This window comes from Sapajus apella, unplaced genomic scaffold (assembly GCF_009761245.1).
Source record: "Sapajus apella isolate SASKATOON/1434 unplaced genomic scaffold, GSC_monkey_1.0 scaffold10, whole genome shotgun sequence".
NCBI classification, from domain to species: Eukaryota; Metazoa; Chordata; class Mammalia; order Primates; family Cebidae; genus Sapajus; species Sapajus apella.
This window is the reverse complement of record NW_022436950.1, coordinates 29,454,425-29,482,056: the sequence shown is the minus strand read 5'-3', so window position 1 is coordinate 29,482,056 and position 27,632 is coordinate 29,454,425. Positions and strand designations below refer to the sequence as shown.

The window sequence follows — 27,632 nt, the reverse complement described above, 5'->3', positions numbered from 1 at the left end:
TGGATCACCTGAGGTCAGGAGTTCGAGACCATCCTGGCCAACATGGCCTGTGTCTACTAAAAATACCAAAAATTAGCCAAGGCGTAGTGGTAGTTTCCTGTGATACCAGCTACTCAGGAGACTGAGACAGGAGAATTGCTTGAACCTGAGAGACAGAGGTTGCAGTGAGCTGAGATCACGCCATTGCACTCCAGCCTGGGCAACAAGAGCAAAACTTTGTCTCAAAAAAAAAAAAAAAAAAAAGTAGTTTTTTTTTAGCAATGACAAAATACAGTGATGATTAAAAATTATTTCTTCGTTTCTATGCTGTAGTCATATTCACTGGAAGGTTAAGTTTAGTGTCTGAAAGGTAAAGTTAATTACAGACATTTCAATCTATCCTCTCATAACCTCTTTTTCTCTTTGACTCAAAACCTAGAAAGCAGAATTAGGATGTTCACAAAAACCTGGTTTGTTTAATGATTTTTCCACATAGGTCCTCCTCACATTCCCATAATATCAGGCTACCATGGCCAATAGAGTTAACTAAACATACAGCTTTCCTGTTACTTGCCTGTTACCTACACACACAGTGTCCATTAAAAAAAAAAAGTTCTTTACTGCTCAGTGATTTTTATGTGTTAGCTCCTAGGAGAAAGGTGTTCCAGATGGTTTAAATACTGCTTAACAAGTATCACATATGCTGTATTAAAATGTTGAACATAACTAAAATCAATATGTAGGAAAAAGTAAGAAAAATCTCTCCCCCAAACCCAAATTTTCAAGAAGTTAATTTTATTTTCTACAGCATGGCAGCTGAAGGAAACATTAAAAATTCTGTTCTTTTTTCAGGATGAGTTAATGTACATGCTGCGCAAACTTCTCTTGAATATTGGAGACTTTCCTGCTCAGACATCTCATATCCTATTCAACTATTTGGTGAGTTATAAAACTTCATTTCCAATTACGAAGGAGCACCATGATGAAAAGGTCTTAGGAGATTTCTTTTTCAATAAATTTCCATTAATTATATGACAAAAGGCAAATCCTGGTCAACTAAATTCACCTACACTTCCTTATACTTCTGCCAGGCAGGGAAGCCCCTGCCTGGCAAACTTTTTGGCAAATGGAGGGCAGCTAATATAAATGTCAGTTTCCTCTCTGTCTTCCTTTAGCAATAAATAACTTCCTTACATTTGTTATTTTGATTTTCTGTTTAGAAAACTTATGTGCTATTTTAGTATTTTTTCTCTTTTCCTATCTCTATGTTTAAACATACATACACACACACACACACACACACACACACACACACAGATGCAACTATTGTCCTAGATGGAAAGTTTTTGTGTATGCATTTTTCCATGGCAACTGTCTGTGACAGTTGTTGTTGTTGTTGTTGTTGTTTGAGATGGAGTCTCGCTCTGTCACCAGGTTGGAGTGCAGTGGTACAATCTCGGCTCACTGCAACCTCTGCATCCCAGGTTTAAGCAATTTTTCTGTCTCAGCCTCCCAAGTAGCTGGACTACAGATGCACACCACCACAGCCAGCTAATTTTTGCATTTTTAGTAGAGACGGGGTTTCACCATGTGGGCCAGGATGGTCTCAATCTCTTGACCTTGTGATCCGCCCACCTTGGCCTCCCAAAGTGCTGGGATTACAGGCATGAACCACTGTGCCTGACCCTATGACAGTTTTAACTGCCCTGACAGTTCTTTCCTGATGCTCTGAGACTTACCAATTTCTTCACATTTTTTTATACCCCAAATTAATATGCAATTTGGGGACTAGAACCTGATGACTACTCCTTGAACTACCCCGTAATCCAGCCATACAAGTAGCCAAATTAATGTCTGTGCTGGCTGTACTCCTTCTTTCACCCTTACTAGTGCCAGGGAAATGGTTATCCTTATGCATGTGCATCCCTAGCAGGGCGATAAATTTAACTCACACCACAACTCCCACGTGCAAAGAACATTTGTAATTCCTTTTTCTTGTCTAAGACTAGTTTGGTCATCTTTCTCCTGAGTGCCTACTTGCTGGTTGGCAAGGGAAAAAATATAAATAAATGTCCAATCCAAATTTAAGTTCAGACTGGTACCAAAACATAAATAGTACTTTTTGGTGGTTTTCAGTCTCTCTTAGATAAAAATGCATAGTCTCTAGGAATTCTCCCTCCTTCCCACTGCTGTTGTCGCTATAGCTAAGTGGAGTTAGGGAGGAAAAAGACCTTTGTTCCACATCTCATCCCTTCCATTTTATCTGGGTCCTTTGTGAGACCATGTTCTTAGTCTGGCTGGCTGCTGGATGCCTGATTAGGCACAAACGCAAGCCCATGGCTGCTGTCACTCAAAGCCTTTCTGCTCCTGGCAGTATTTGCTAAGTGACTCGACCTCGCCTCAGCTTCTGCAGGTGCTTTAGACCCCCTGAGTTCTTGCCATGAGTCCCATAGGCTCTAACATAAGAAGTCCACCAGCTACGGCATCCCACTCAGTGACAACAGCCTATGGCCATTCTACCTGGAAAGCTTTCCAGCCAAGCATCTACTACTTCTGGGTTCTGTCTATACCGCACAAAAACCAAAGGTGGACTCAGAAAACCAAATGTCAGGGCCTCCCTCAGTTGAAGTGTGTGCCCTGCCAAATTTACACTGCATACAGGCTGGTGTGGAAAGAGCCCAAATAGGGACTAGAGGCGAGAATGCCTTCAGTGTTTCTCTCACTTGCCCGTGTACCTGCCCCTTCCCTAGGTCACAGAATAGGAGAAATGTTTGCCCAGACCATTGCGCTCCTTTATCCTTTAGCTCTGCAACAAGAAAATATTTTAAAAGGAGCTTGATGCCTGGATAGTTTTAAAATAATAAATTTCCAAATGCTCATGTTACAGAGATGCACTAACAAAATGTTGAGTAAATCTGCCATTTCAATCATTATTCTAGCGCACACAAGAAGGGCCCAGCTCATCATCCCAGATATTACCAAGCTGCACTGACTGACAGGCATGTAGGTGGGAGAAAGAATCTGAGTTCTATGTTATTAATCATCTAAGAAATTGTTTCTTCTGATTGTTCAATGTACTTTAACTCACAGAACTTTCTATCTGGTCCTGTGTTTTGTAAGTTTCTATTACAGGTGAGGCTTGGCCCTCCTTAGGGTGTCCAGCATTTAGAACCACAAAAACAGATTAGGTTTGTGATGCTGATTCCTTCAATATAACCAGAAAGACTTCCAGGACTACAAAATTTGTGAAGAAATAATAGCTAAAATCCATAAGAAAAAAAAGTTACATTATTTCTTTCTGAATATTTGCACATTATTGAATAGGATAATTGAAACTTATTTCATCAAATATTCCAATTACATTCAGTTCTTATTTCAATGTTTACAATGCTGAACATTTTCTACCTCCGATTAACAAAAAAATATACTTCAAATGAGGCATTTTAGTTGTCAACTTTAAAATGTGCAAAAGAGCACACGGCTTTTCAAAATTACATTAGGAGACACACAAACAACACGGCTGATGTAATAATATGCACAACAAACCCCATGACACACATTTACCCATGTAACAAACCTGCATGTATATCCCTGAATTTAAAATAAAAAGGCAAACAAACAAAAATTTTGAAGTTCACTGACTTAGCCAAGCAGAGTGCTCTTAGGTCTGAGAGACATAATTTAAGCTGCAAATAGTGCATGGGCAAACTTCATATACAGATGAATTTTGGATGCCCTAAGTACCTAGCTACCAAGTGACATGATGCCTGGTGGGGGTGGGGGGGATGATCTGCTTTTTTTCTTAAGAATTTGCCATTTTAGTGATATATAAAAATGTACAGCAGCCTGTGTGGTCAGTTTTCCAGTTATGCCCTCTCCTGGTAACATTGAAAGTGTTAGAGAAGCATTTGAACGGAGAATATGAAGGCACAGAAGGAGATCGAGTTTAAAACAAGAAAAGCTAAGGAAATGAGAATGTGAGCACAGTATTACTGTGGCTTTGTGAACTCTTCTTGTCCTGACTTCTAGGTAGGATTAATCATGTACTTTGTGCGGACCCCCTGTGAGTGGGGGATGGATGCCATTTCAGCCACCCTGACATTCCTGTGGGAAGTGGTAGGTTATGTGGAGGGCCTCTTCTTCAAAGATCTCAAGCAGACAATGAAGAAGGAACAGTGCGAGGTGAAGCTCCTGGTGACCGCTTCAATGCCAGGTAAGCCACTACCACTTTTGGGTAACGCAACTATAAAAAAAAATTATAAATAGCCCTTTGAAAGACTAAGAGGCTCTTTCATTCATGAGAAAAAGTTCAGAGTTCTTAACCCCCAGTATTGGGTGCTTCAAAGAATTTTTGTTTAATATAATCAGAAGAAATACAATAGACCCTTTAAAAAGTCAGTAGTTGCCAGCTGAAAGGGAGACATCAGAACCGAGATCTGCATGAATCAGTCCTTGAAGGGCTGCCAAGGTTGAAGATTTATTTAAGTCTATCGCAGAGAGCCAGCTGAACTGAAAGCTTTTTTGAGTGAATTTTTGGCAGTGGAAGGAGAATAATATTGTTTGCATGGCATGGACTCCAGTCCTTTGTAAACTCCATGAGAGAGGGCTTTATGAAAAATTGGAAAAGGGAAGAGCAGGAAGAAGGAGAATTACAAAAGAACATGAAGCGTGATGTAAACTCAAGATACGGTTCCTTTTCACTTCAAATAGCTTGTTTTGCCTTAAGACAAAGATTTTGACAATTCTTTATCCTTGTGCAGTGACTAAGAAAATTCGACATAATGCATGTATTGAAATAAAAGAGAAAGACAGAATTAAGTAGAAATGAGAACACAGGTTCTTGCAGCAAAGAAGCCTGCATTTAAATCATAGCACTGTCGTTTATTAGTCATATAACTAGTATTAACTGTGAAGGAGTACATCATTTATCAATTCTTTCTTTCCTCATGTATAAAATAGGGATATAATTCGTACTTCCCAATTGTGAGGAATAAATGAGTTGAGATATGTGAAATACTTGCTGCCATACCTGGCTTATGATAAGCATTCAATAAATGGTAATTGTGTATGTATGTGTTCTGTAGATTATCCCAAAAAAGTGATCAGTTTTTATTATAGCAAAGAAACTCCTATTGTTTTTTAACATACTTAGAAACAACTCACTAAAAATCAAGGTATATCATAATGTTCACAAAGATTTGTAATTACTGAATGAAGTAGAATAAATATTACCTCAATCAGCCAAGAAGAATACAGAAAATGTGGCTTTAAGCTACATTTCAGGTACTCATTTTGGTTTTGCTAATATTTCTGTTTTTATTTTCTTAACCTTTATTGCCTGGTCACCTCATCTAGAAAATAGGAATGTAATACTTGTTGCTATGCTTGAGGTTTGAATTCTAACTCTTCCACTAAATAAATGTGTCTCTTTGAGTAAGTTATTCCATTTTTCTTTTTCCTCATTTGTAAGATAAAAAGCATATTACCCATATCATGTGGTTGCTGTGAGATTTAAATACAATTATGCACATAAAAGACAGGTAGAAGTATTGGGAACTTAGCGGGTGCAGTGGCTCAACCTGAAATCCCAGCATTTTGGGAGGCTGAAGCAGGTGGATTGCTTGAGGTCAGGAGATAGAGGCCAGCCTGGGCAACGTGGCAAAATCCCATCCCTACTAAAAATAAAAATGTACAAAAAGTATTAGAACTCCATACATGGTACCTATCATTTTTAATAAGTGAATATATTTAAAATATATGTGTATTAAACTTAAACTTCCAGTTTAAAAATAAATAAAAGAAAATATATATGTAACCATGAATTAAGAATTGCAATTAACAGTAAAAACATCAGTTTATTGATAATATTTTAATGTTTTATGCTTTTAAATACAAATTTTCCTATAGTAAAATCAGTTTATTATTATTTTTATCTTTTTCAGGTACTAAAACCTTGGTAGTTCATGGACAGAATGAGTGTGATATTCCAACCCAGTTACCAGTCCATGAAGACACTCAATTTGAAGCCCTATTGAAGGTAGGAATGCCTTTTAACAGAAACAATTTTTTAGGAACAATGCTTATGGTCGCCTCACTGAAGATCCATTTTAGAATAAAATGGCATTTTTCTGTCTTTAAATGGATGGATGCATTTCTTTACTCTTCTAAAATCTGCTCCACTATTATTTTCTTATGATTTTTCCTTCCATTATTTTCCCCACTTCTACTGACTTTATTCGAGAAACTTTAAATAATTGAATTTTCAGGAACATAGTTCTGGGCCCAAATGTAAGTAGAAGAGACCTCTGGAAAAAAAACTTTTCCAAACTTGTGCATCTTATTTCAGTAGAAAGAGTGATTATTCCTCCTTTTGGCTTCACTCAAACATCTCCAGAGAATTGCTAAGACCCAACTTCAACAACTACTCCATTTTTATACTCACGATGAAAGGTAGGATAGCAGGAAGGCAAACAAAGTATATTCAAACGCTGCCTTCACCACAACCAGTGTGACCTAAATCAAGTGACAGGACTTCTCTAGTCTCAGTTTCATTTTCAACAGGACTGAGATACTAGTTCAGGTTATACAAGTTATCTACACCTAGTATACATTATATAATGTGCACAGTGCATGGTAGTTTATATTATTCCTAAATATTTCTCTAAACGTGCTTTCTTCCTGATGCTGAGACCAGTAGGTGCCACTGTTCCTCCATAGTCCATCACTAAGTCTGAACTATAATTGTACATCTTTGGGCACTATGAGAGCAGACCGTTTATATCACATTATCAGTCTTTATCATACCATTCTTTGGATAACTCTGTTTGTGTATATATGCAGTCATGTATGTGTATGTATATATATGTGTGTGTATATGTACACACACATATATATACACATATAAACACACACATATGTAATGTATATAATTTATATAAGATATCAATATATGTAAAATCCTTGCAAGAGTTTACCTTGTTTTTCAAAATTTGTATCTGTCAACTTACTACCTAGCTCATAATATCTTCTTGATAAACATTTATTAAAATTTGTTGCTATTGTTCTAGGAGTGTCTGGAGTTTTTTAATATCCCAGAATCCCAGTCAACACATTATTTTCTTATGGATAAACGATGGAACCTTATCCACTACAATAAGGTGAGACACCAGTAATGACACCCCCATTGAGTTAAGCCAAAGGCTCATCATGCCTTCCTGAAGGTGGCTCATAGTCAGGGAGGCATCACTGTTTAGAGGATAATAAGAGTATGGCCACCTGGGTCACACCATCTTACTGTCAATGGGGCTTTCAACTGGCGACTTGCTACCCTTCAGTTTTCTTGTGTGTAAAATGAAGGTAATGATAATGGTATCCGTGCTAGAGCAGTTGTAATAGTTAAATGAGATAAGCCAGATAAGACACTTAGTTATTGATCATTATTACATCTCAGTGAAAAATTACATTGCCCATATAATACCCTTGTGTGTCTATTTGGAAGCTGAATGCTGTTCTGCATCTCTTTTCTACCATATCAAGCATGACCATGGTGACCTGATCCAATGAGCAGAAGGGGCCTCAGGATGCCCACTGACATCACTTTACGGTGATCTTCCAGAGTATTGTTTAGTAAATCGCTTTTAGCTGCATTTTTCCTGACATAGCATCCTAGTGCTTAGACTTTTGGGTAAAGACAAAATGAGAATAAATGTTTAATCTTTTAAACTCTTTTTTTTTTTTATCTTTTGTATAATCCACACAGACCTATGTTCGAGATATCTATCCTTTCCGGAGGTCAGTATCTCCCCAGCTGAACCTTGTACATATGCATCCAGAGAAGGGACAAGAGCTCATTCAGAAACAGGTGTCTGACCATATCAGTTTTATTCCACGGTTTTGTCATGTTGTTAAAGTAGATATCTGTTAATATGTTGCCAACTTTGAGATTCTATGATTCCATTATGAGCCTCTCTGGAGAGAGGAGCTGGTCCTTACTCAGTAAATTGTTCCCAAAAATAGTGTGTTAAGATTTATAAATTGGATCATTGCATAAAAGTATCAAGACATGCTCATTTGGAGTAATGATGGATTATTGAGTATAAACAATAGAAATCTTCTAATTTATGTACCAATTATTTTCTAAATGTAAATTTTCATTTCACGTTTCTGTAAAATCGGATTGGAAACACCCATAATGTAGCTGTTTAAGTTATCCCAGTGGTTTATACTAGCAGGCTACAAAGTAAAAGAGGTCACTCTAGTATGCCTTTAAAAAAGTGTTAAACTAAAGTTCAAGGAATTGGACTTTGTCCCAGCTCTGCCTCTGACCAGGAATCTGACCTTGGGCATGTTATTAATTTCTCTTAAAACAGGAAGATATAGTCTAGCAGCTGTATTTAGGTTTAAGTTTGAAGAGCAGAAGAAAATTCATATCTAATCTCCAATCAGACTTCAAGCTTAAGGAAAGTCACTATTCTGCATGCAAAATATAGCTTTAGTACACAATTCTAAAAAGATACAATTTTAATATTACCTATTTATTACATTCATTTTTTAAAATAAAATTTCTAAAGAGTTTCAGGATACTTGATCATTTCAATTTTCTGTACATATCAAGGATAATAATTTGGCATCAGACTATCCAAAAATATATGAAAAGAGTGAGAATCACATAGAATTAGACCACTTAAGTAATTAAAAATACAGCTACCATTAACTGCCTACATTGTATTTAAAAGAAAGAAAATAGCGAATGTGTTGCAAGGTGTGAGATGTTGGGCAAAACTGTTAGATCTTAAATACCAAAAATTTCTGAAACAATTCTCCGCAATTTATCCCAGCCTATGATTTTGGGATAAGATAATTAAAACCCTAATCAATAATGGTGCTTCCTGAGAGAGAGAGAGAGAGAGAGAGAGAGAGAGAGTGTGTGTGTGTGTGTGTGTGTGTGTTCATGTGTAAGAATACGTTCTCAAAGAATGCCATCAAATGGAGCTCTTGCTCTGAAACTTCAAGTTAGAGCTTTAAGACTTTTAAGTTCCTTGGGGAGATTATAACATGGAGGCCTTATGAGTCTGGCCCAGAAGTTTCCTCAGTAGCTACTCACTGCATATAAACTTCCTAATCATCAAGAGAAAAGGTCCTAAGAACCAAAAGCCCCATGTGTATTCCATCTACACTCAGGGCACCAATCAAGGACCTATGAGTTTCTATCCCAAGACAGGTTTTCCCTGAATCTCACTTCAGTCTTTTTACTTTTTAAAGACAAACCCGAAACTCCCAGGAAAGAGCGTAAGGCATTGGTGGCAATGGTAGAAGCAACTGGAATGGACTGACTGGCTCCTTGTTAGTGAAGGTCTTCTATATTATGGCATCCAAACAAATAGGCTCTATTTAATACTGAACTGTTCTTGACAATGCTTGCTTTATGCACATCTGCAGCCTAAAACTCCATAAGGAACATTTCCTTCTCTAAAGTAGACAGAAGGAAGTGAGAGGCAATTAAGTGTTGTTTGCTCTTTCTTGTGGTAAAGGGAAAAAAAACATTTCTCTCTCATTTCACTTTTCCCACTTTAACAACCCAGTTTGCCATTAAAGATTTTCCTTCAGTTTCTTCACTCTATAATTCTGGAGTTTCTAATTTTGCTTTTTGTCTCCTCCTGCTTCTGTTTCCCCAGGTGTTCACTCGGAAGCTGGAGGAAGTAGGGCGGGTGTTGTTTCTCATCTCCCTAACCCAGAAGATACCCACAGCCCACAAACAGTCCCACGTCTCCATGCTTCAAGAAGACCTCCTCCGCCTGCCCTCATTCCCTCGAAGTGCTATTGATGCTGAATTTTCACTCTTCAGTGATCCTCAAGGTATCAAACAAAGAAGCATGGCCTTTCTGGGGCTTTTTCTAATGCCCTTGTTTTGTCCTTAACTGGAGAGCATCTGAATCATCAGACACTGCTGTAAAACCAGTGGTTCTCAGACCTGAGTGTGCACAAGAGACCCCCTGAAGGACTTGTTGAAACCCAGATTGCTGGACCCCACCCTCCACCTCCGGGTTTCAGGATGGGGGCCAAGAACTAGCATTTCTAACAAGTTCTCAGGTGATGCTGATGCTGCTATCCCAAAGTTTGAGAACCACTGCTCTAAGCTAATCATCAGCAGTTGAAGCGTGGGTAGGATGGCGTTGTTAGGGTAGGGGAATACTTGAGTAAGCAAAGACCAGTATTTGTATGAAGTTCAAAAAGAGGCAAAACTCATGTAGGGTGACAGAAATCAGAACAGCTGCCTCTGGACTTCGAGGGAATGAATTTCCTGGAAAGGGTCAGAAGGGCGATGAAAATTGTCTATGTATTTATTGAGTGTTGCTTGCCTGAGTGCATAGTGCATATTTTTGTCAAAATTCAATGAACTACATTTAAGATCTGTGTATTTTACTCTAAATAATACCTCATTTGAGAGAAAGAGACAGAGTCACAGAAAGAGACCCACTTTGGAGCCTCATTCTGTTACTCTGTTATTAATTTGAGAAAATTTACTTAAATTAGCATCCCTATGCTTTATCGTCCTCACCCAGAAGCTTCAGACAGCTGGGGCAAGGTGACTCATGCCTGTAATTCCAGCACTTTAGGAGGCCCAGGTGGGTGGATCACTTGAGGTCAGACATTCAAGACTAGCCTGGCCAACATGGTGAAACCCTGTCTCTACTTAAAATACAAAAAAAAAAAAAAATTAGCTGGGCATGGTGGCAGGCACCTGTAATCTCAGCCACTCAGGGATCTGAAGCATGAGAATCACTTGAACCCAGGAGATGGAGATTGCAGTGAGCCGAGATTGTGCCACTACACTCCAGACTGGGGGACAGAGCAAGAATCCATCTCAAAAAAAAAAAAAAAAGAACAAAGCTTCAGCTTCAGCAGGATTAGAAAGAATTCTAGTCTCTGACCATTAATTAAAGGATCAAGCAATAGTCTCATCCCTGCCATTTTCTATCTGGAATAATTTATTTTTCTCAAACCAACAGCTTATTAGCAGTAAAATGCTGCTAATGCCTGCCCTGTCTTACCCACAGTTAGTTAAAGAGGTGACGATGAAAGTCTACAGAGAAACCGGAAGTGCTGTATCAAGGCCAGTAATACTGTGCTGGAAAGCATTTCAGCAGATCTTCACATCCTGGAGCTGAAACAAACGGAGAACAGCAGTGCCTCGGGTTTGATCACCTCACATGCTGACAGGATTGGTGTGGGGCTAATTCTGTCTCTGCTGTTTCATGTTCTCACAGCTGGAAAGGAACTGTTTGGCCTCGACACTCTTCAGAAAAGCTTGTGGATCCAGCTCCTGGAGGAAATGTTCCTGGGCATGCCAAGCGAGTTTCCATGGGGAGACGAAATCATGCTTTTCCTCAATGTTTTTAATGGGGCTCTGATCCTCCACCCAGAAGACAGTGCCCTGCTCAGGCAGTACGCTGCCACCGTCATCAATACTGCGGTGCACTTCAACCACCTCTTCTCTCTCAGCGGCTACCAGTGGATCCTCCCCACCATGCTGCAGGTGCCCAGAACCTCCTCTCCCAACCAGAAAATTAGCATGAGTACTGCTCATGTCTAGCAGTTCAACCAGATCTATACTGAAACTCTTTAATGATGGAGTTATCATCTTCTTTTATGACAACAGAAGGCAACAAATGAAATACCCCCATAAATTTGCAAGAGTTTACAATATTCCTTTCTACCGTGAGAGCCCCCAGAATTGGGATATGCTTTCCCATTTCTTTTAGGACAGTGGTTCTTAAGGTGTAGTCTCTGGGCCAGCACCATCAGCATCAACTGGAAACTTGTTGGAAATATACATTTTGACCACGTGTGGTGGCTCACACCTGTAATGCCAGCACTTTGGGAGGCCAAGGTGGGAGAGTCTCTTGAAGTGGGGAGCTCAAGACTAGCTTGGGCAAAATACCAAGACCCCATCTCTACAAAAAAAAATCCCCACAATTTTTAAGAAAAAGAAATGTGCATTCTTGGGGCCCATCTCATGTCTACTGAAACAGAAACTCAGAGATCAGGTCCCAGTAATTTGTGTTTTTAACAAGACCTTCAAGTGGTTTTGATGCCCTAAAACACGAGACCCCTACATGCCATGGACCAATACTGGTTTGTGGCCTGTAAGTAACCTCCACCCCTAGATTCTCATAGGAGCCAGAACCCTATTGTGAACTGTGCATGCACGGGATCTAGGTTGCATGTTCCTGAATCTAATGCCTGATGATCTGAGATGGAAAAGTTTCATCTCAAAACCAACCCACCTGCCAACCCTGCTCCATGAAGTAATTGTCTTCCATGAAACCAGTCCCTGGTGCCAAAAAGGTTGGGGACCGCTGTCCTAGAAAGTTTGAGAACCACTGTTTCTGAGTCACATGTATGGCAAGTGTTTAGCTGATGTTTCTCCCAAGGCATTCCCTGACCTCTGACTGAATAGAGATTTTCATAGACAGTAAATGTGGTGTGATGGGATTGGAGAAAGTAATTTAGTGGGAATAATTTTTATTTATTCATGTCTAATATATAGTTGACTATGTTTAGGAGTATGGAATAAAATTAGGTGGGTCCAGGGGTTCATCATAGTTCTTTATTTTTAAGGAAGTTTTTATAAAAATTATGAACACAGCCAGCACATACTTATACAAAGTGAAGTTTGCTCAACCTATGGGGGTGAGAGAGTTACTATCACAAGACACCACCATGTTTAGATAGTTGCAGTTTTCTCTATTTTTTAGTAACTTTTTTGTTTTTACTGATTACCAAAAGCAAGTATGTTCATTACAAAATTCAAAAGATAAAGCTTAAAGAGAAAATAAGGATCACTTAAAATCCTTTCTCCCAGGTAATCATTGTTTATACTTCCAAATCCTGGCACTCTTTCACACACACACACACACACACACACACACACACACACACACACCCCCCACAGGATTATATTTTCAAGTTTTATTCCACGGTTTGTATGTACTACAATTCACTTAACCAACCAATATTTATGAATAAGTTGTTTCAAATTTTCCACCGTTAAAACCAATCTTGCAGCAGGCATTCTTATATATGCAAGTTTGTACATATGTCTAGTCCTTTCCTTGAGATAAATTCCTAGTCACAAACTTTCTGGGAAAAAAGTATATTTAGATTTTTAGGATTTTGATGTGTATTACTAAATTTATCTGGAGAAAGTTTATGCCATTTTACATTCCTTCTCTACCAGTTTATGAAGTTAGCCATTTCCTCCACCCTTCCTATGACCATGAGTTTTAAAAACAAATACAACTTTGATACTTTATTAAGGCATTTTTTGAATATTGGGCGTTTTTCGTTAGGTGTACTCCGACTATGAAAGTAACCCCCAGTTGCGTCAAGCCATTGAGTTCGCCTGTCACCAGTTCTACATTCTACACCGGAAGCCCTTTGTGCTCCAGCTGTTTGCTAGTGTGGCTCCTCTCCTGGAATTTCCGGTAAGTAAGCTCTATGGGGGGAAAAAAGACCAACAAAATGAGAAAAGCAAAAGTCATTTATTAGAGCTTACTGTGGCAAGGGAATTGGCTACCATCACTTGTGTTTTGGCAGAGATGCAAAGGCAGGCAGAGGAATGCAAAAACTGTATAGTGAAAAAAAGGTGTTGCTGCAGTTATGCCCTAATTAAAGCTATTGGTGGAACTGCAGCTGAGCTAACTAGTACCGGGGCATCTTATACAATGGGTTGGGGTATATATTGGGCTTTCTCTTGTTTGTCCTAAGTTTGAAGCGGGGACAAAAATTAGGAAAGCTCTCAGTTATTTTGCAAGTCCTGGTTACTTTGGGTCAATTGTTACAGGGGTTATTGTTTGGCTACCACTGGAGCTAGTGGTCTGACTTCCTATAAGCCTGACTTAGGATGGATTCTTGAGCTGGTTATTACAGACAGTGGGTTGGTTTCCTGAGCAAGTTTCTGCAGGTTGTGGGTTAAAGTTTTATTTTTATATGTGGTCTGGTCATTGTCAGTTTGTATATTCAGTCTGTCAGCTCTCCGTTAACCAATGGGACGTGCATACCATAAATAATTTTTCTTTCAACAATTCTCTTCAATATTCCTCTTCAGCTTTCATCTCAGATCCTAACATGTAAATAGACCAACTCTCCAATTTTTAAATATTCAATTCATAAAAGAGATGGAAAGTAGGAAATGGTAAAAGGAAAGTTTTCCAATTCTCATTCCTTTTTGTCACTCTTACCACCTACCCTGCTTTGTTTTTCTTTTTCTTTAGAGAATGTACCACCATATCACGTTATATGTATTTGTTTCATTAACATGAATTTCTACCACACTCAACCAACAGAATTTAATCTTCATGAAAACAAGATCTTTGCATGTTTTTGCCTTTGCTTGTTTGTTTGGCTTAAGTTATGGTCATATTGTTATTTTATTTGCATTTTGGTTTTGGTTTTCTATAACCTCAGTATATAGCCTGGTGCCTGGCACAGAAGAACTTCATAAGGATTTGTTATTTCAACGAATGATTCAAAGCTATTTTAAATAGATTTGAAATTAGAGGTATCTCCTTGTAGAAATACATTATCAAAGAAGACCTGTGAAATTCCCAGGGTTGTTAGTTAAAATAAGCATATGTTCCCCAAACGTATTTGTAGTATTCAACCAATCAATTATAGAAATATCATTGGTTCTACTATCTTAGATTAAGGGAACCATTGATATGAACTTTTTGGAAGTTCATATATTGCTGTATTTTTATGAATTTTTATAAATACCTCTTTTATTCCAGATTAGAATTTAATAAATTCCTTAAAAGTCAGGTGTACCACTCCAAAATCATACCACAGCATTGCTGATGCAGAATTATATAAGCTGAATTCCAGACAGACATTGTACTTGTTTCTGGTGACAGCGTTTATAAAACTTGAATTTCTATCAAGCTATAATTGTACTGTGGTGGGAGTCAATAAACTAAAATTGTTTTTCTTTATCAGGATGCTGCCAATAACGGGCCCAGCAAAGGTGTGTCAGCTCAGTGCCTGTTTGACTTGCTGCAGTCCCTAGAGGGAGAGACCACTGACATATTAGACATCTTAGAGCTGGTCAAAGCTGAGAAGCCTCTTAAGTCATTAGGTAAATGCAAAACTTGCTTTGACATTCTTTTTCTCATTGAAGTTGTTAAATATAAATATATATATTATACACAAATAGACATACATATATGTGTGTATAACTAAACCAAAATAGCAAAAATAAATGCAACAGTAGAAATTGAATGAGAACATTTTTTTCTTAAATTTTTTATGAATCCCTAAGAGTAAAGAATTCTCTGCCATGAAAAGTGTATTAAAATGGGTGAAATGCCAGATGTAGGTGATGGGGAGGAAGGCAGCAAATCACACTGCCACGTGTGTTCCTATGCAACAATTTTGCATGTTATTCACATGTACCCCAAAACCTAAAATGCAATAAAATAAATAAATGGGAAAAATAAATAAATAAATAAATAAATAAATAAATAAATAAATAAAATGACGCTCAGTAGACCACTGCTCCAGTACTGCAGTTTTCAGAAAGTTGGGTTATCTTGGGTAATTCTAAGTAAATAACCCTCCAAAATGGTCTTTTATTATCATGGAATGTGTAGAACTAGAGATAACTCAAGGGTAGAGCCTCATGTTTTACCTTAGACAATTTAAATGCCCTTCAATGTCGTCTATTATCTGAGACTTTTTTAAACACTCCAAAAAAGTACTTTTATTTTATATCTGATTGTTCAAAACTAGAAAACAGAATTTTATTCCCTTGAGATGAATAAATTAATAGTTTTCACAGTTTAGGAATAAAATCTAACAATAAAAAGCTACAGTATATACTTGAATGATAACATTAGGAGTAATACATTCTTCTTTATCTCCTGCTGAATCCACTCTGATTGTGTGCCTTTACTTTTTGTTCCTTTAGATTTCTGCTATGGAAATGAAGATCTGACATTTTCTATCAGTGAGGCCATTAAGCTCTGTGTCACTGTGGTGGCGTACGCTCCTGAATCATTCAGAAGGTATGTGCAGCTCTTTATTCTGTGCCTCGTTATAAGTAAACATGACAAAGGAAATAAAATTGAATGAATACAAAGGTTATGCTGATTAATATTGGTCTGTAACATTCTGACAAGTAAGATTTTAAAAACTAAATTTAGGCCAGGTGTGATAGCTCATGTCTATAATCCCAGCACTTTGGAAGGCTGAGGCAAGAGGATTCCTTTAGCCCAGGAGTTCGAGGCCAGCCTGGGCAACATAGTCAGACCCTGTCTCTACAAAAAATTAAAAAATTAAAAATTAGCCAGGTGTGTTGGTGCATACCTATAGTCCCAACTGTTTGGGAGGCTGAGGCGGGAAGATTGTTTAATCCCAGGATGTCAAGGCTGCAGTGAGCTGTGATTGTACCACTGCACTCTAGCCTGGACAATAGAGTAAGACTGTGTCACACACACGCACACACACACAAAACAAAAAAAAAAAAAAAAGAAAAACTAAGTTTAGGAAACATAGCAGAGACTCTGAAAAACAATAGTAAATCTTCATTCATTTGAAATCCCTTAATTTGGGTTTTGTACAGATGCTAAGGTATTTAGTCTTGTTAGAAAATATTTTTCCTCACAAGTAATGTAAATTAGTAGCAAACAAAATTTCATAACAGATATTTATTTTTAAAAACTCCTTTCAAGGGGCAATAAGAATTTCTGTAACACAAAGGGTGAGAATATAAATCTTGCCTTCATTTTGCCAAGTGCAGAGAATTCAAAAGACTCACATGAAGAATGAGTCATTCCAATTCAAAGATGTTGGCTCTGGTCTGAGATTTAAATCTGATCTATTAAAAGTTTTACTCTGTCGACAAACTCTTCCAAGAAGAAGGAAGGAGCCAAGAAGGACTACGCCCAATAAATCTTTATACATTTGCCTGCACCTTAAGCCTGTATCTCTCTCCCATAAGAGAATGAATAAGGGCCAACAGGAGCCAAGATTTATGTTAATTGAACTCTTTTTACTGGAAGGAAACATGAGGAATGAGTAAAAAATGTTTTCCCGAACATTCTCGACTTTTTGTCTTCTTGAACAAGGGAAGGAGAAACAGAATGCCCGTGTTCAGCCAGGAACTTGGCTGCATCCTTCAGGAGCGCAGGATGGTCCTACTCCCACTTTCCTGCCCTTCCTTTAATACCACAGATCTAGAAAATGTTCCAGAATGGATCAAATCCTGCATGAAGTTAATTCCAAATCCATTCTATACATGGATGTAAACATCTTCTCTCTACTCTATTTTCCATTCCAAGTGTGTTCAGAATGGAAAATAGAGTAGAGAGAAGTTGTTAACCGGGTATGTCAGAGATTCTGCAATTGAGACGCTGCAATAATAAAATGCATACGGATTCTCCAAGATCAACATTTCAGCAACACAGAGAACACCTAAGTTTGACTAAAAAATTCTTCCATTTCAAATTTTACCTAATTTCCATTGAAACATAAAATTCTTTCAAGTTAAAATTCAAACACATTGAAATCAAAAGGAATTAGAGTTCATAATTAAATTTCCTTGTCACTGAGAGTTAAAGGCCAAAGTCTAATATTGTTAAGTTAAAGTAGAATTTTTTTTAATCCTCCCTAATTTTCTATTCTGCTCAGTTTAAACCAGATGACATCTTGATGTCTCAGTAAGATCAGAATTTCCTTAGCAGCTGTTCCCTGGAATATGGCTCATGGGAATAAGTAACATATTTACAGGACTTCAACATTTGTAGCAGCAAGTCTCTGTTGTACTTAATTTTTTAAAAGTATTTTATTTAAGTGTGACATTTACATAAAACATTTAAAAATCATAATTTTACAGATCCGTGAATGTTCATAACATTATCACATCTACGCAACTACCACTAAGATTGAAAAATCAGATAGAGGCACTACTATCCTGATTTCTAATATGTTAAATCAGTTTGCCTATTTCTGAAATCTATTTAACTGAAATAGTATAGTAGCTATTTTTAATGTCCGACTTCTGTGATTCAGTATTATTTCATGAGATTCATTAGTATAAATGTATGTAACAGTAGTTGATTCTTTTTTATTCACTTATAATAGTCCAGTGTATGATTCTGTTACAATTTATTTCTTCTTTTGTTATCAGGCATTTGTGTTGTATCTAGTTTGAAGGTATTATAAATAATGCTGCAATGAATGTTTTTGTATATGTCTTTGTATATGATATTTATGCATTTCTATGGATGGAAATGCTAGGCTAAGTCATGGACTATGGGTATGTATTGTTTTAGTAGATACTACCAAAAAGTATTCCAAGGTGGTTTCAATTTTCATTCCCACCAACAGTATGTAAATGTTCTAACACTCTATGGTCTCATCAACAGTTTGGAGGCTTTTCAGATAAATGTTTATTGAAATTTGGACATCCACTTTTGCAAAGTGCCTATTGAAGTCTTCTGTCTTTTTATTTTTATTTATTTATTTTTTTTTTTTTTTGAGATGGAATTTTGCTCTGTTGCCAGGCTGGAGCACAGTGGCGCCATCTTGGCTCACTGCAACCTCTGCCTCCCAGGTTCAAGCGATTCTTCCACCTCAGCCACCCAAGTAGCTGGGATTACAGGCACGTGCCAAATACCCGGCTAATTTTTGTATTTTTAGTAGAGACACAGTTTCACCATGTTGGCCAGGATGGTCTCGATCTCTTGATCTCGCGATCAGAGGTCTCCCAAAGTGCTGGGATTACAGGTGTGAGCCACCATGCCCGGCTGTCTTCTGCCATTTTTAAATGAAGTCACAGTATTTTTAATTTGATATATATGATTTCTTAGTGTTTTCTGTTTAATTAATCATATCATCTGCAAATCATGAGAGCTGTGAATCCTTTCAAATTCTTATACATGTTATTCCTTTCTCTGTCTTTAATGCACTGGCTAGAACCTTAATACAAAATTAAATAGAAGTGATGATGGTGATGATGGTAGGATCTTTGTCTTATTTCTGATCTCAGAATATGGAGGGGATTGCCAATATTTCATCATTAAGAATAATATTTGCTATAGAATTTTGTTGTAATGTACCAGTAAGATTAAGGAAGTAATTTTATTATTCATTAAGAAATTAATTATTAAAGAAGCTGCCTTCTATTCTTAATTTACCTTGAGTTTTCTTATTGACAGATAATATTACCAACGTTCTTCTGTATTTATAGAGATGATTTTGTGATTTTTTTCTTTATTTTCTAAGTCTGATAGGTTACACTGATTTATTTTCAAAATTAAAACTTTCCTATCTCCTTAAAAATAAACTCTAATTGGGTTGTATATTATAATTATCACTTTTCAGTATTGCCAGATTGTGTTTGCAATTTTTTTAGCATTTTTACAACTATGTTAATGAGAGATATGTCTGTAATTTTTATTTATATTTATTTTTATTTTTATTTATTTATTTATTTATTTTATTTATTTTATATTATAAAAAAGGTCTTATCTAATGAATTTTATTACTGGAATCACAGGGAAGTTAGGAGTAGAAGATATATTCTAGGTAGCTCTATGTCATTCAAGATAAACCAATTCTGTATACTAACAAAAGTTACAAGGGCTTAAACAAAAAAGATGTCTTGCTTAGCTACTACTTCATTAACTACCCACTGGCAAATGTTTTAGCAGGTTTATTTGTAATCCTCCATTATTATAAAGTCCTTATCAGGCTATAGTATCAAGGATATGAAGATTAAGCTGGACTTATAAAATGAATTGGAAAGTGTCTCTCCCAACCCCTTTTTAAAAAAAACTCCTATTCTCTGTAGAAATTTGGTGCAGATTAGTTTTATTTTTATTTTTATTTTTGAAACAGTGTCTCATTCTGTCGCTAAGGTTGGCGTGCAGTGTCATGATCATGGCCCACTGCAGCCTTGACCTCCCAGGCTCCAGCAATCCTCCCACCTCAGCCTTCCAAGTAATGGGACTACAAGTGGGTGCCTTTACATCTGCTAATTTTTTTTTTATTTTTTTGAGAGATAAAGCCTCACTGTGTTGCCCAGGCTGGTCTCCAATTCCTGAGCTCAAGTGGTCCTCCCACCTCAGCCTCCCAAAGTACTGGGGTTACAGGCATGAGCAACTGTGTCTGGCTCAGAATAGCATTTTGTCTTTTTAAAATATTGAGTAGAATTTATACACAAAACTGTAAGTAATGTAGTTTCTGTGGGAACATTTTAAAATTAAAATTCTTTATCCTGATGGTGGCTTTGGTAAGTCACATTTTTCTAGGAATTTTTCTACTTCATTTAAGTACCTAAATTTATTGGCATAAATTTGTTCCTGATATTCTTTTTTTATTTTTAATGACTATGGGGTTTATATTGTATTCACTTTTTTATTTCTAACACTGGGAATTTTTGCTCCCTCCCTTTTTTTATTATTATTATTTCCAGGAGTTTATTAATAGTTTTCCCTTTACAAAGAACCAGTGTTTGGAGCTTTGTAGATTTTTGCTATTGTAGGTTTATTGTCTGCCTTTTCTTTCCTTTTTTATCTTTATTATTTTCTACCTTTGACAATTTTTTTTTAGTGTAAAGAAATATTCTAGCTGGGTGCAGTGGCTCACGCCTGGAATCCCAGCACTTTAGGAGGCCAAAGCTGGTGGATTGCATCAGTTCTGGAGTTTGAGACCAACCTGGATAACATGGCAAAACCCCATCTCTACAAAAAATACAAAAATTAGCTGGGCATAGCGGGGCATGCCTGTGGTCCCAGCTATTGAAGAGGCTGAGATAGGAGGATTGCTTGAGCCCAGGTTGAGGCTGCAGTGAGCTGAAATGTACCATTGCACTCCAACCTGATCAACAGAGCAAGACCCTGACTCAAAAATAAATTAATTAACTAGTAAAATAAAATAAAAGAGAAAATATTTCATTTTCTACAGACTTTTATCATATCTGTCAAAAAATCAGCATTAGATCTTACTGCACATTTGAATTTAATGTGTCTTTTTCTCTGGCTACTTTTAATATTTTCTCTTTGCTTTGGGTTTTAAGCAGTTTGACCATGGTATGCCTAGCTGTGATTTTTCTTTGTATTTATACTTCTTGGGATTCATAGTGTTTCCTGAATATAAAGCTTGATAGCTGTCAACAATTTTAGAAAATTTGACAAATAGCTCTTCAAATATTACCTCTATCCCATTTTCTCTCCCCTCTCCATTTATGTATATGATATATTTTTCTCCTTAACACCATGCTCTATATGTGTCTCTTACGTTCTTTTCCGTAGTTTCTATCATTTCTCCCCTCTGTTCTTCTGTCTTGATGTTTTCCATTGCTCTTTGTTTCAGTTCACACTCATCTCTTCCTGTGCCTAATTTACTATTAATAATTATCTTTCAAGTTTTTAATTTCAAATATTTTAGTGATCAGTTCTAGAATTCCTACTTGTTTAATAGATTTCAGAGTGTTAATGAAATTCTCCATTTTATTATCTCTCTTATTTAACATTTTAATCATTGTTTTATAAAAATCTATGTCTGTTAACTTTACTATGTAGATCACTTGTGGCCCTGTTTATATTGTCTGTTCCTTTCCTTGGATTTCAATCATTCGGTTTTAGCAGGACTGGGCAATTTTGATTACGGAATATTGCATTTAAAAATGTTAGAACTGCTTTGAGGGGCTACCCGATGTTATCTTGCTCCAAAAATGATTTATTTTTACTCTCTGACTGGCAACTGTGGCAAGGCAGATAATTTTAATTCAGTCTGTGATTCATTTGATTTAAACTTGGGTTTCAGTCTTTGCAAGAGCTGTTCTATTTATTTCCCACTTCTAGGATACAGCCTTCCATGGATCTAACTCCTCCTGGAAGTCCCTGAATTCCAATATATATTACCTTGCCACTGTGAGGCTACTGAAAATTCTGCTTAGCTTCATAGCTCTTAGCTGACATTTCTGCTTGGATTCGTCCTTAGACTTTTGGCCCTAAGCAATTTACAAACTCACAAATGCCTGGAAAAAAAGAGTGCTACACAATGTCTGGATGAACTGAGGAAGCTTTCTTTCCCCCAGACGTCTGGTACCTCCAAAAGATAACTGCTAGCCTTAGCTTCTACCTGGCACCTTCAATATGTTTTAAAAATTTTGTCCACCCTTTCTAGTAAGACAATTAGTGTGCAGCGAGGTACTTTTTATTATTGCAGAAAGCAGAACTGACTTCTTGCCTCATTTCTTCAGTTGCAAAAAATGGGAGAACTCAAAAAAGTATCATAACTCTCTCCATACCCATCAAATTCTGATAATTGCCATTTCCTGATTCTAGAGCACATATTCTAGGCAAAATTATATTACCAGAAACCAGTATTCAGTATTAATAAAGAGCATGGCAAAAACTCATTGGTATCTGTAGGAAGAAGAATGGATCAAAGAAAATCTTGGTTTCACATTATCAGGGATATTGACTAATCAGTGCTATTTTCTAGAACTCTCAATTTATAAACTTTAACATAATTGGGGAATCTCTAAACAAAAGATTGCTGGGTGTGGTGGTTCAGCCTATAATCCCAGCTCTTTGGCAGGCTGAGATGGGAAGATTGCTTGAGGCCAAGAGTCCAAGACCAGCCTGGCCAACATGGTGAAACCCTGTCTCTACTAAAAATACAAAAGTTAGCCTGGCATCATGGTGCACACCTATGAGGCAGGAGAATCGCTTGAACCAGGCAGAGGTTGCAGTGAGCCGAAATCACACCACTGCACTGCAGCCTGGGTGACTGACAGAACAAGAATCTGTCTCAAAAAAAAAAAATTATGTTGGTGGTGTTATACACTTACAACTTTAGAGGAGAAAATCCACTTTCGTAATAATTACTTAATCTCCATCTCCTTTCAAGGTGTTTCTGACACCCCAATAGTAAATTGAGTGTGGGTCCTACCCAGTGAGTGATGTTTACTCACGTTGGTAAGCAGGCATTGTCAGACTTCATCATAATGTCTGTGTCTAAAGTTTTTTTGCTATGAATTCCTTAAGCTCAGGAAGCCAGACTCCCAGAAAAGGGTTTTATGTTGTCTCAGAATTGTTGCAGCTGGAAAGTTACTCTCAGCAAACTCCCGAATTCAAGTTTTGTTCTGAAGCCCGTTTCTCTAGATGGATTATATAGCTCCACCTATTATCATTCTCTTATTCTTTCAACCATTTATTTGTATATATGGCTAATTCTGCCAGCTAGATCACATGTTTCCTTAAGGCAAGATTCATCACCTTTTAACAGGTGGTTAGTGAACTAATAATTGTTGGTCAACATTTCCAGCAGCTTTAACTACTTTTGATTTGGAGTGGCAAGGGGGCTTAGAATTCATTATGTCTCTAGATGCTTTCCATTGTTCTATGCTCCTATATGTGACACCACCAACAAAAGTCAAATGTAAAAAGTGACTCATTTTCTTTCTATTGCTTAAAGTCTTCAGATGCTGATGGTCTTGGAAGCCTTAGTTCCGTGTTACCTACAAAAGCTAAAGAGGCAGACATCACAGGTGGAGACAGTACCTGCTGCCCGAGAGGAGATTGCAGCCACAGCTGCTCTTGCAACGTCCCTACAGGCCCTTTTATACAGTGTAGAGGTCCTCACCAGGTAATCTCATTGGCAGAAGTAGCTACAGCCTTACATCATATGTGTCCACTGAAAAAATAACGAAGAAAAAAATGTGATGGATAAAAATCTAAAACCCAATCTTTATTTACATATACTTCCTAAACTCAGCCCTTTATGGCTTATAACTGCAAACAGTTCCTAAGCTATTTGAATAAATAATGTTAAGTACTCTGAATAGCAGTAGTAGTAGTAATAATAGCGATAATATTCTTACTATCATTGCTAAACACACATTGCATATAGCTTTCTGAGCTTCTCCAGCAGTTATAACCCAGTGGTAAACAAATCTTATGTAAGAGGGCCAATTTAGTGAATTTAAGAGGTAATCTACATTTTTGTTATTATATTATTTTATGAAATATGGAATGCATGCAATTCCAATTATGTATTCTTTTATTGTTTAACTGTCTGTGAAAAGTTGTGTTTTTTAACTATAATTTCAGAAACTATGTAACCAATATAAACAGCAAAATATTATCCTACTGCTAGAATTAACAGATTCTCTGTGGGACAGGACTAAGTAATGCTGGGAGAGAGGATTGAGAAATTTGGGAATGGTAAGTTAAATTGGCACCAAAGTTCAGCCCTAAACAAAGATCAAGAAGTTAGTCCCATCACAAGATGCTTGGGTGCAGAAGCAGAGTCATTAAGCTGGCATATGGCAGGAGAGGGGCAGGCAGAGAGCCCTGGATGAGAAAAATAAAATGTGAGTGGGGAAGGTGGTTGCAGGACACTATGTGTATATTGGGCTTTCCTTCTCCATTCCCATCTAAATTAACTGCAAGGAAATATCCTTCCCCAGGATAGGGATGGGAAAGTCTTCTTCCTGGGTTTAGTGTCTTTGCTCCTCCATTCCATTCTGCCATGCTGTGGGTCCAATCTAAAGTGCCAAATCCGTAGTGTGAAATTGTCTACGCCTCCACCAGAAGGCACCAACTTCCCCAGCCCACCTCGCTATATTGGTAAGAGGGAAGCCCTTTAGTCCAGGAAGGACTTTTTCAGCATGCATCCACAAGTAAGAGAGGGAGTGGGATTGTAATCCATTAACATCAATATGGGTTTAGTTTCTAATCATGAGCTACATTGCTAGACAAGCAGAATATTGCCCAAAAGTCTGCTGTAGACTATCATCCTGAAATGTTCATATGCACCTAAATTAAGGAAATGGGAAGAGTTGGCACAGATAGCAATGACAAATTGCCACTTCCAATGAGAGGTAGTGTTCTATGCTATTGCTGATGGTTTCATGAAAGTCCCAAAAGAATATCCTAAAGAGAAATGAAAGACTTACACTCTTCCTTGTGTGCCTACCTGGTTACATCACTAGCCTTTTCCTACGACTAGAGGACAGAAACGCAGTCAGTTTTTCCAAAGTGTCACTGTATTTCTTCATACACACACACACACACACACACACACACACACACACACACACACACATATATATATATATATATATATATATATATATATATATATAGAGAGAGAGAGAGAGAGAGAGAGAGACTCACTCTGCCATCCACGCTGAAGTTCAGTGGCATGATCTTGGCTCACTGCAACCTCTACCTCCCAGGTTTAAGCAATTCTCATGCCTCAGCCTCTCAAGAAGCTGGGATTACAGGCATGTGCCACCATGCCTGGATAATTTTTATATTTTTAGTAGAGAAGGGGTTTCTCCATTTTGGCCAGGCTGGTCTCAAACTCCTGGCCTCAAATGGTCTGCCAACCTCGGCTTCCCAAAGTACTGGGATTATAGGTGTGAGCCACCACGCTCAGACTATTTCTCCTCATATTACATAACGTTAAAGCTTTCCTCATTCCTATACCCTTTTATAAGGATAAGTCAATTAACTTATCCAAAATTTACTTACCCAAAAGCTCACAAAGAGTTTTGGATGGGGCTCTGACATTTAAAGTTCTCTGGCTTTAAATATTCCAGTTCATTTAATATTCTTTTGGTGGAGAAGACTAGCCTCATTAGTTGGTAGTAATTACTCACAACAAAATTGTCTTCACTGTTTTTAGACAAAGAAGATAAGAATCCCCTAATTTCTAATTTCTCCATATTCCTAGTTTCTTTATCTCATGACAAAAGAAATTTAACAATTATATAGGTAGTATTACATAAATATATCACAAGTGCATTAGTTTTAACTGTTCTGTAACACATTACTATAAACTTAGAGGCTTTAAACAAAACCCATTTATTATCTCACAGTTGTGTAAGCCAGGAGTCCAGGCAGGTTCAGCTTGATTCTCTGCTCATGGTTTCTCACGTTGGAAGTCAAGTTGTCTATTAGTCTGAACTTTTATCTGAAGGCGCTGGGGAAGAATGCGCTTCCAAGCTCATTCAATTTTTTTGGCAGAATCTAGTTCCCGGCAGCGTTAGGTCTGAGGTCCCATTTCCTTGCCGGCTGTCAGCCAGGCACCACTCTGCATTGAGAGGCACCTGCATTTATTCTCACATGCCCGCCCCCGCCCCGCCACCTTCCAGCCAGCAATAGCACCTTGAATCCTTATGCTTCAAATCTCTCTGTCCCCATCCAGAGAATACTCTCAGCTTTTGTAAGGCTGATGTGATTAGATTAGGTCTACCCAGATACTCCCCCTTTTTACCATATAATGTAACATAATCACTGGAGTAACACCAAGGGGCAGAGATATTGGGAGCCATCTCTAAATTCTGTCTACCACTACAGGCACAGGAAGAGGAGATCTGGTGTGACTGTTAAAAGCTTACTTTCTAGCTATGCCCAGCATAGAGAAAATGACCAGCACAGAAGCAAGCCTTGATGATTTTATAACAGAAATTGCTTTAAAAAACTGCATTATGCTCAAGCCTGTAATCCCAGCACTTTGGGAGGCCGAGGCGGGTGGATCACGAGGTCAAGAGATCGAGACCATCCTGGTCAACATGGTGAAACCCTGTCTCTACTAAAAATACAAAAATTAGGTGGGCATGGTGGCGCGTACCTGTAGTCCCAGCTACTTGGGAGGCTGAGGCAGGAGAATTGCCTGAACCCAGGAGGTGGAGGTTGCGGTGAGCCAAGATTGTGCCATTGCACTCCAGCCTGGGTAACAAGAGCGAAACTCCGTCTCAAAAAAAAAAAAAAAAAAAACTGCATTATGCCTTTTACGTCTTAGATGCCAATACAGAGGCAAAATTTTACCTATTATTTAAAGTAAACCCTGCAGATATAAATTGAGACAGTTCAGATCTATTACAAAGCATCTAAATCCCTGACTTATAATAGATATTAACATACTCACTTTCCTGGGTAGCCTTAGGTGTGATTTGACTAGGAGAATTCTTTTATTCTTTGATAGTTTCTCAGAAAAAATAGAGTAGTTGATAATGGCGTAGGTGGCCAAACGGGTACATACATTCTTGCCTTTAACTTATCATCTAGAATGGTGAACTGCCCAGTGTCTGTAGAACTGAAGAATGAGCTCTTAACTCTTAATTGGTACAGACTTCAAAGTCTGTAGATATTTCATAAACGTCTTATTTGAAGAGTCATTTTAAAGAGTTAATTATTCAAAACCAAGAAGTGGAAAAACACAAATCATGATGAGCTTATAAACCCTTGGGAATCAATGTTCCTTTAAAGTTACTCTCAGAACAAACAAACAAAAAAAACCAAAGCCAGAAAGCCTGTCTTTTGAAGACTCTAACTTAAAACTCATGTGTGCTTCAGTAACTTGAGGATTTAATAAATGTTTCCACTTGTGTTGTTGTTTTCCTGTGATGATTGCTGTCGTTATAGGCCCATGACAGCCCCACAGATGAGTAGATGTGACCAAGGTCATAAGGGAACCACCACAGCCAATCACACCATGTCGTCTGGGGTGAACACCAGGTAATTCACTGCACCTTATTCTATGGTCTCTCAATTTCATACAATCTGAATGTCAGCTGTTGGGAATGAAAGGAATCCTGAATATAGTCAATATTGAGTGTGAAAACCTCCAAG

General features: G+C 37.6%; 1 protein-coding gene across 13 annotated transcripts in view; it reads left to right on the top strand.

Annotated features, from left to right (window-relative positions):
• The window catches only part of UNC80 (unc-80 homolog, NALCN channel complex subunit), a 225,223-nt gene that overhangs the window by 157,691 nt on the left and 39,900 nt on the right, over positions 1-27,632 (top strand). For all 13 annotated transcript variants that reach the window (XM_032278347.1, XM_032278345.1, XM_032278344.1 and 10 more), the window contains 12 exons: positions 832-918; positions 4,009-4,192; positions 5,922-6,016; positions 7,047-7,136; positions 7,739-7,840; positions 9,654-9,834; positions 11,247-11,515; positions 13,332-13,466; positions 14,977-15,115; positions 15,947-16,043; positions 23,467-23,637; positions 27,426-27,518. In XM_032278347.1, the coding sequence (XP_032134238.1) occupies positions 832-918; positions 4,009-4,192; positions 5,922-6,016; positions 7,047-7,136; positions 7,739-7,840; positions 9,654-9,834; positions 11,247-11,515; positions 13,332-13,466; positions 14,977-15,115; positions 15,947-16,043; positions 23,467-23,637; positions 27,426-27,518 (1,643 nt within the window). The remainder of the gene's footprint in view (positions 1-831; positions 919-4,008; positions 4,193-5,921; positions 6,017-7,046; positions 7,137-7,738; positions 7,841-9,653; positions 9,835-11,246; positions 11,516-13,331; positions 13,467-14,976; positions 15,116-15,946; positions 16,044-23,466; positions 23,638-27,425; positions 27,519-27,632) is intronic.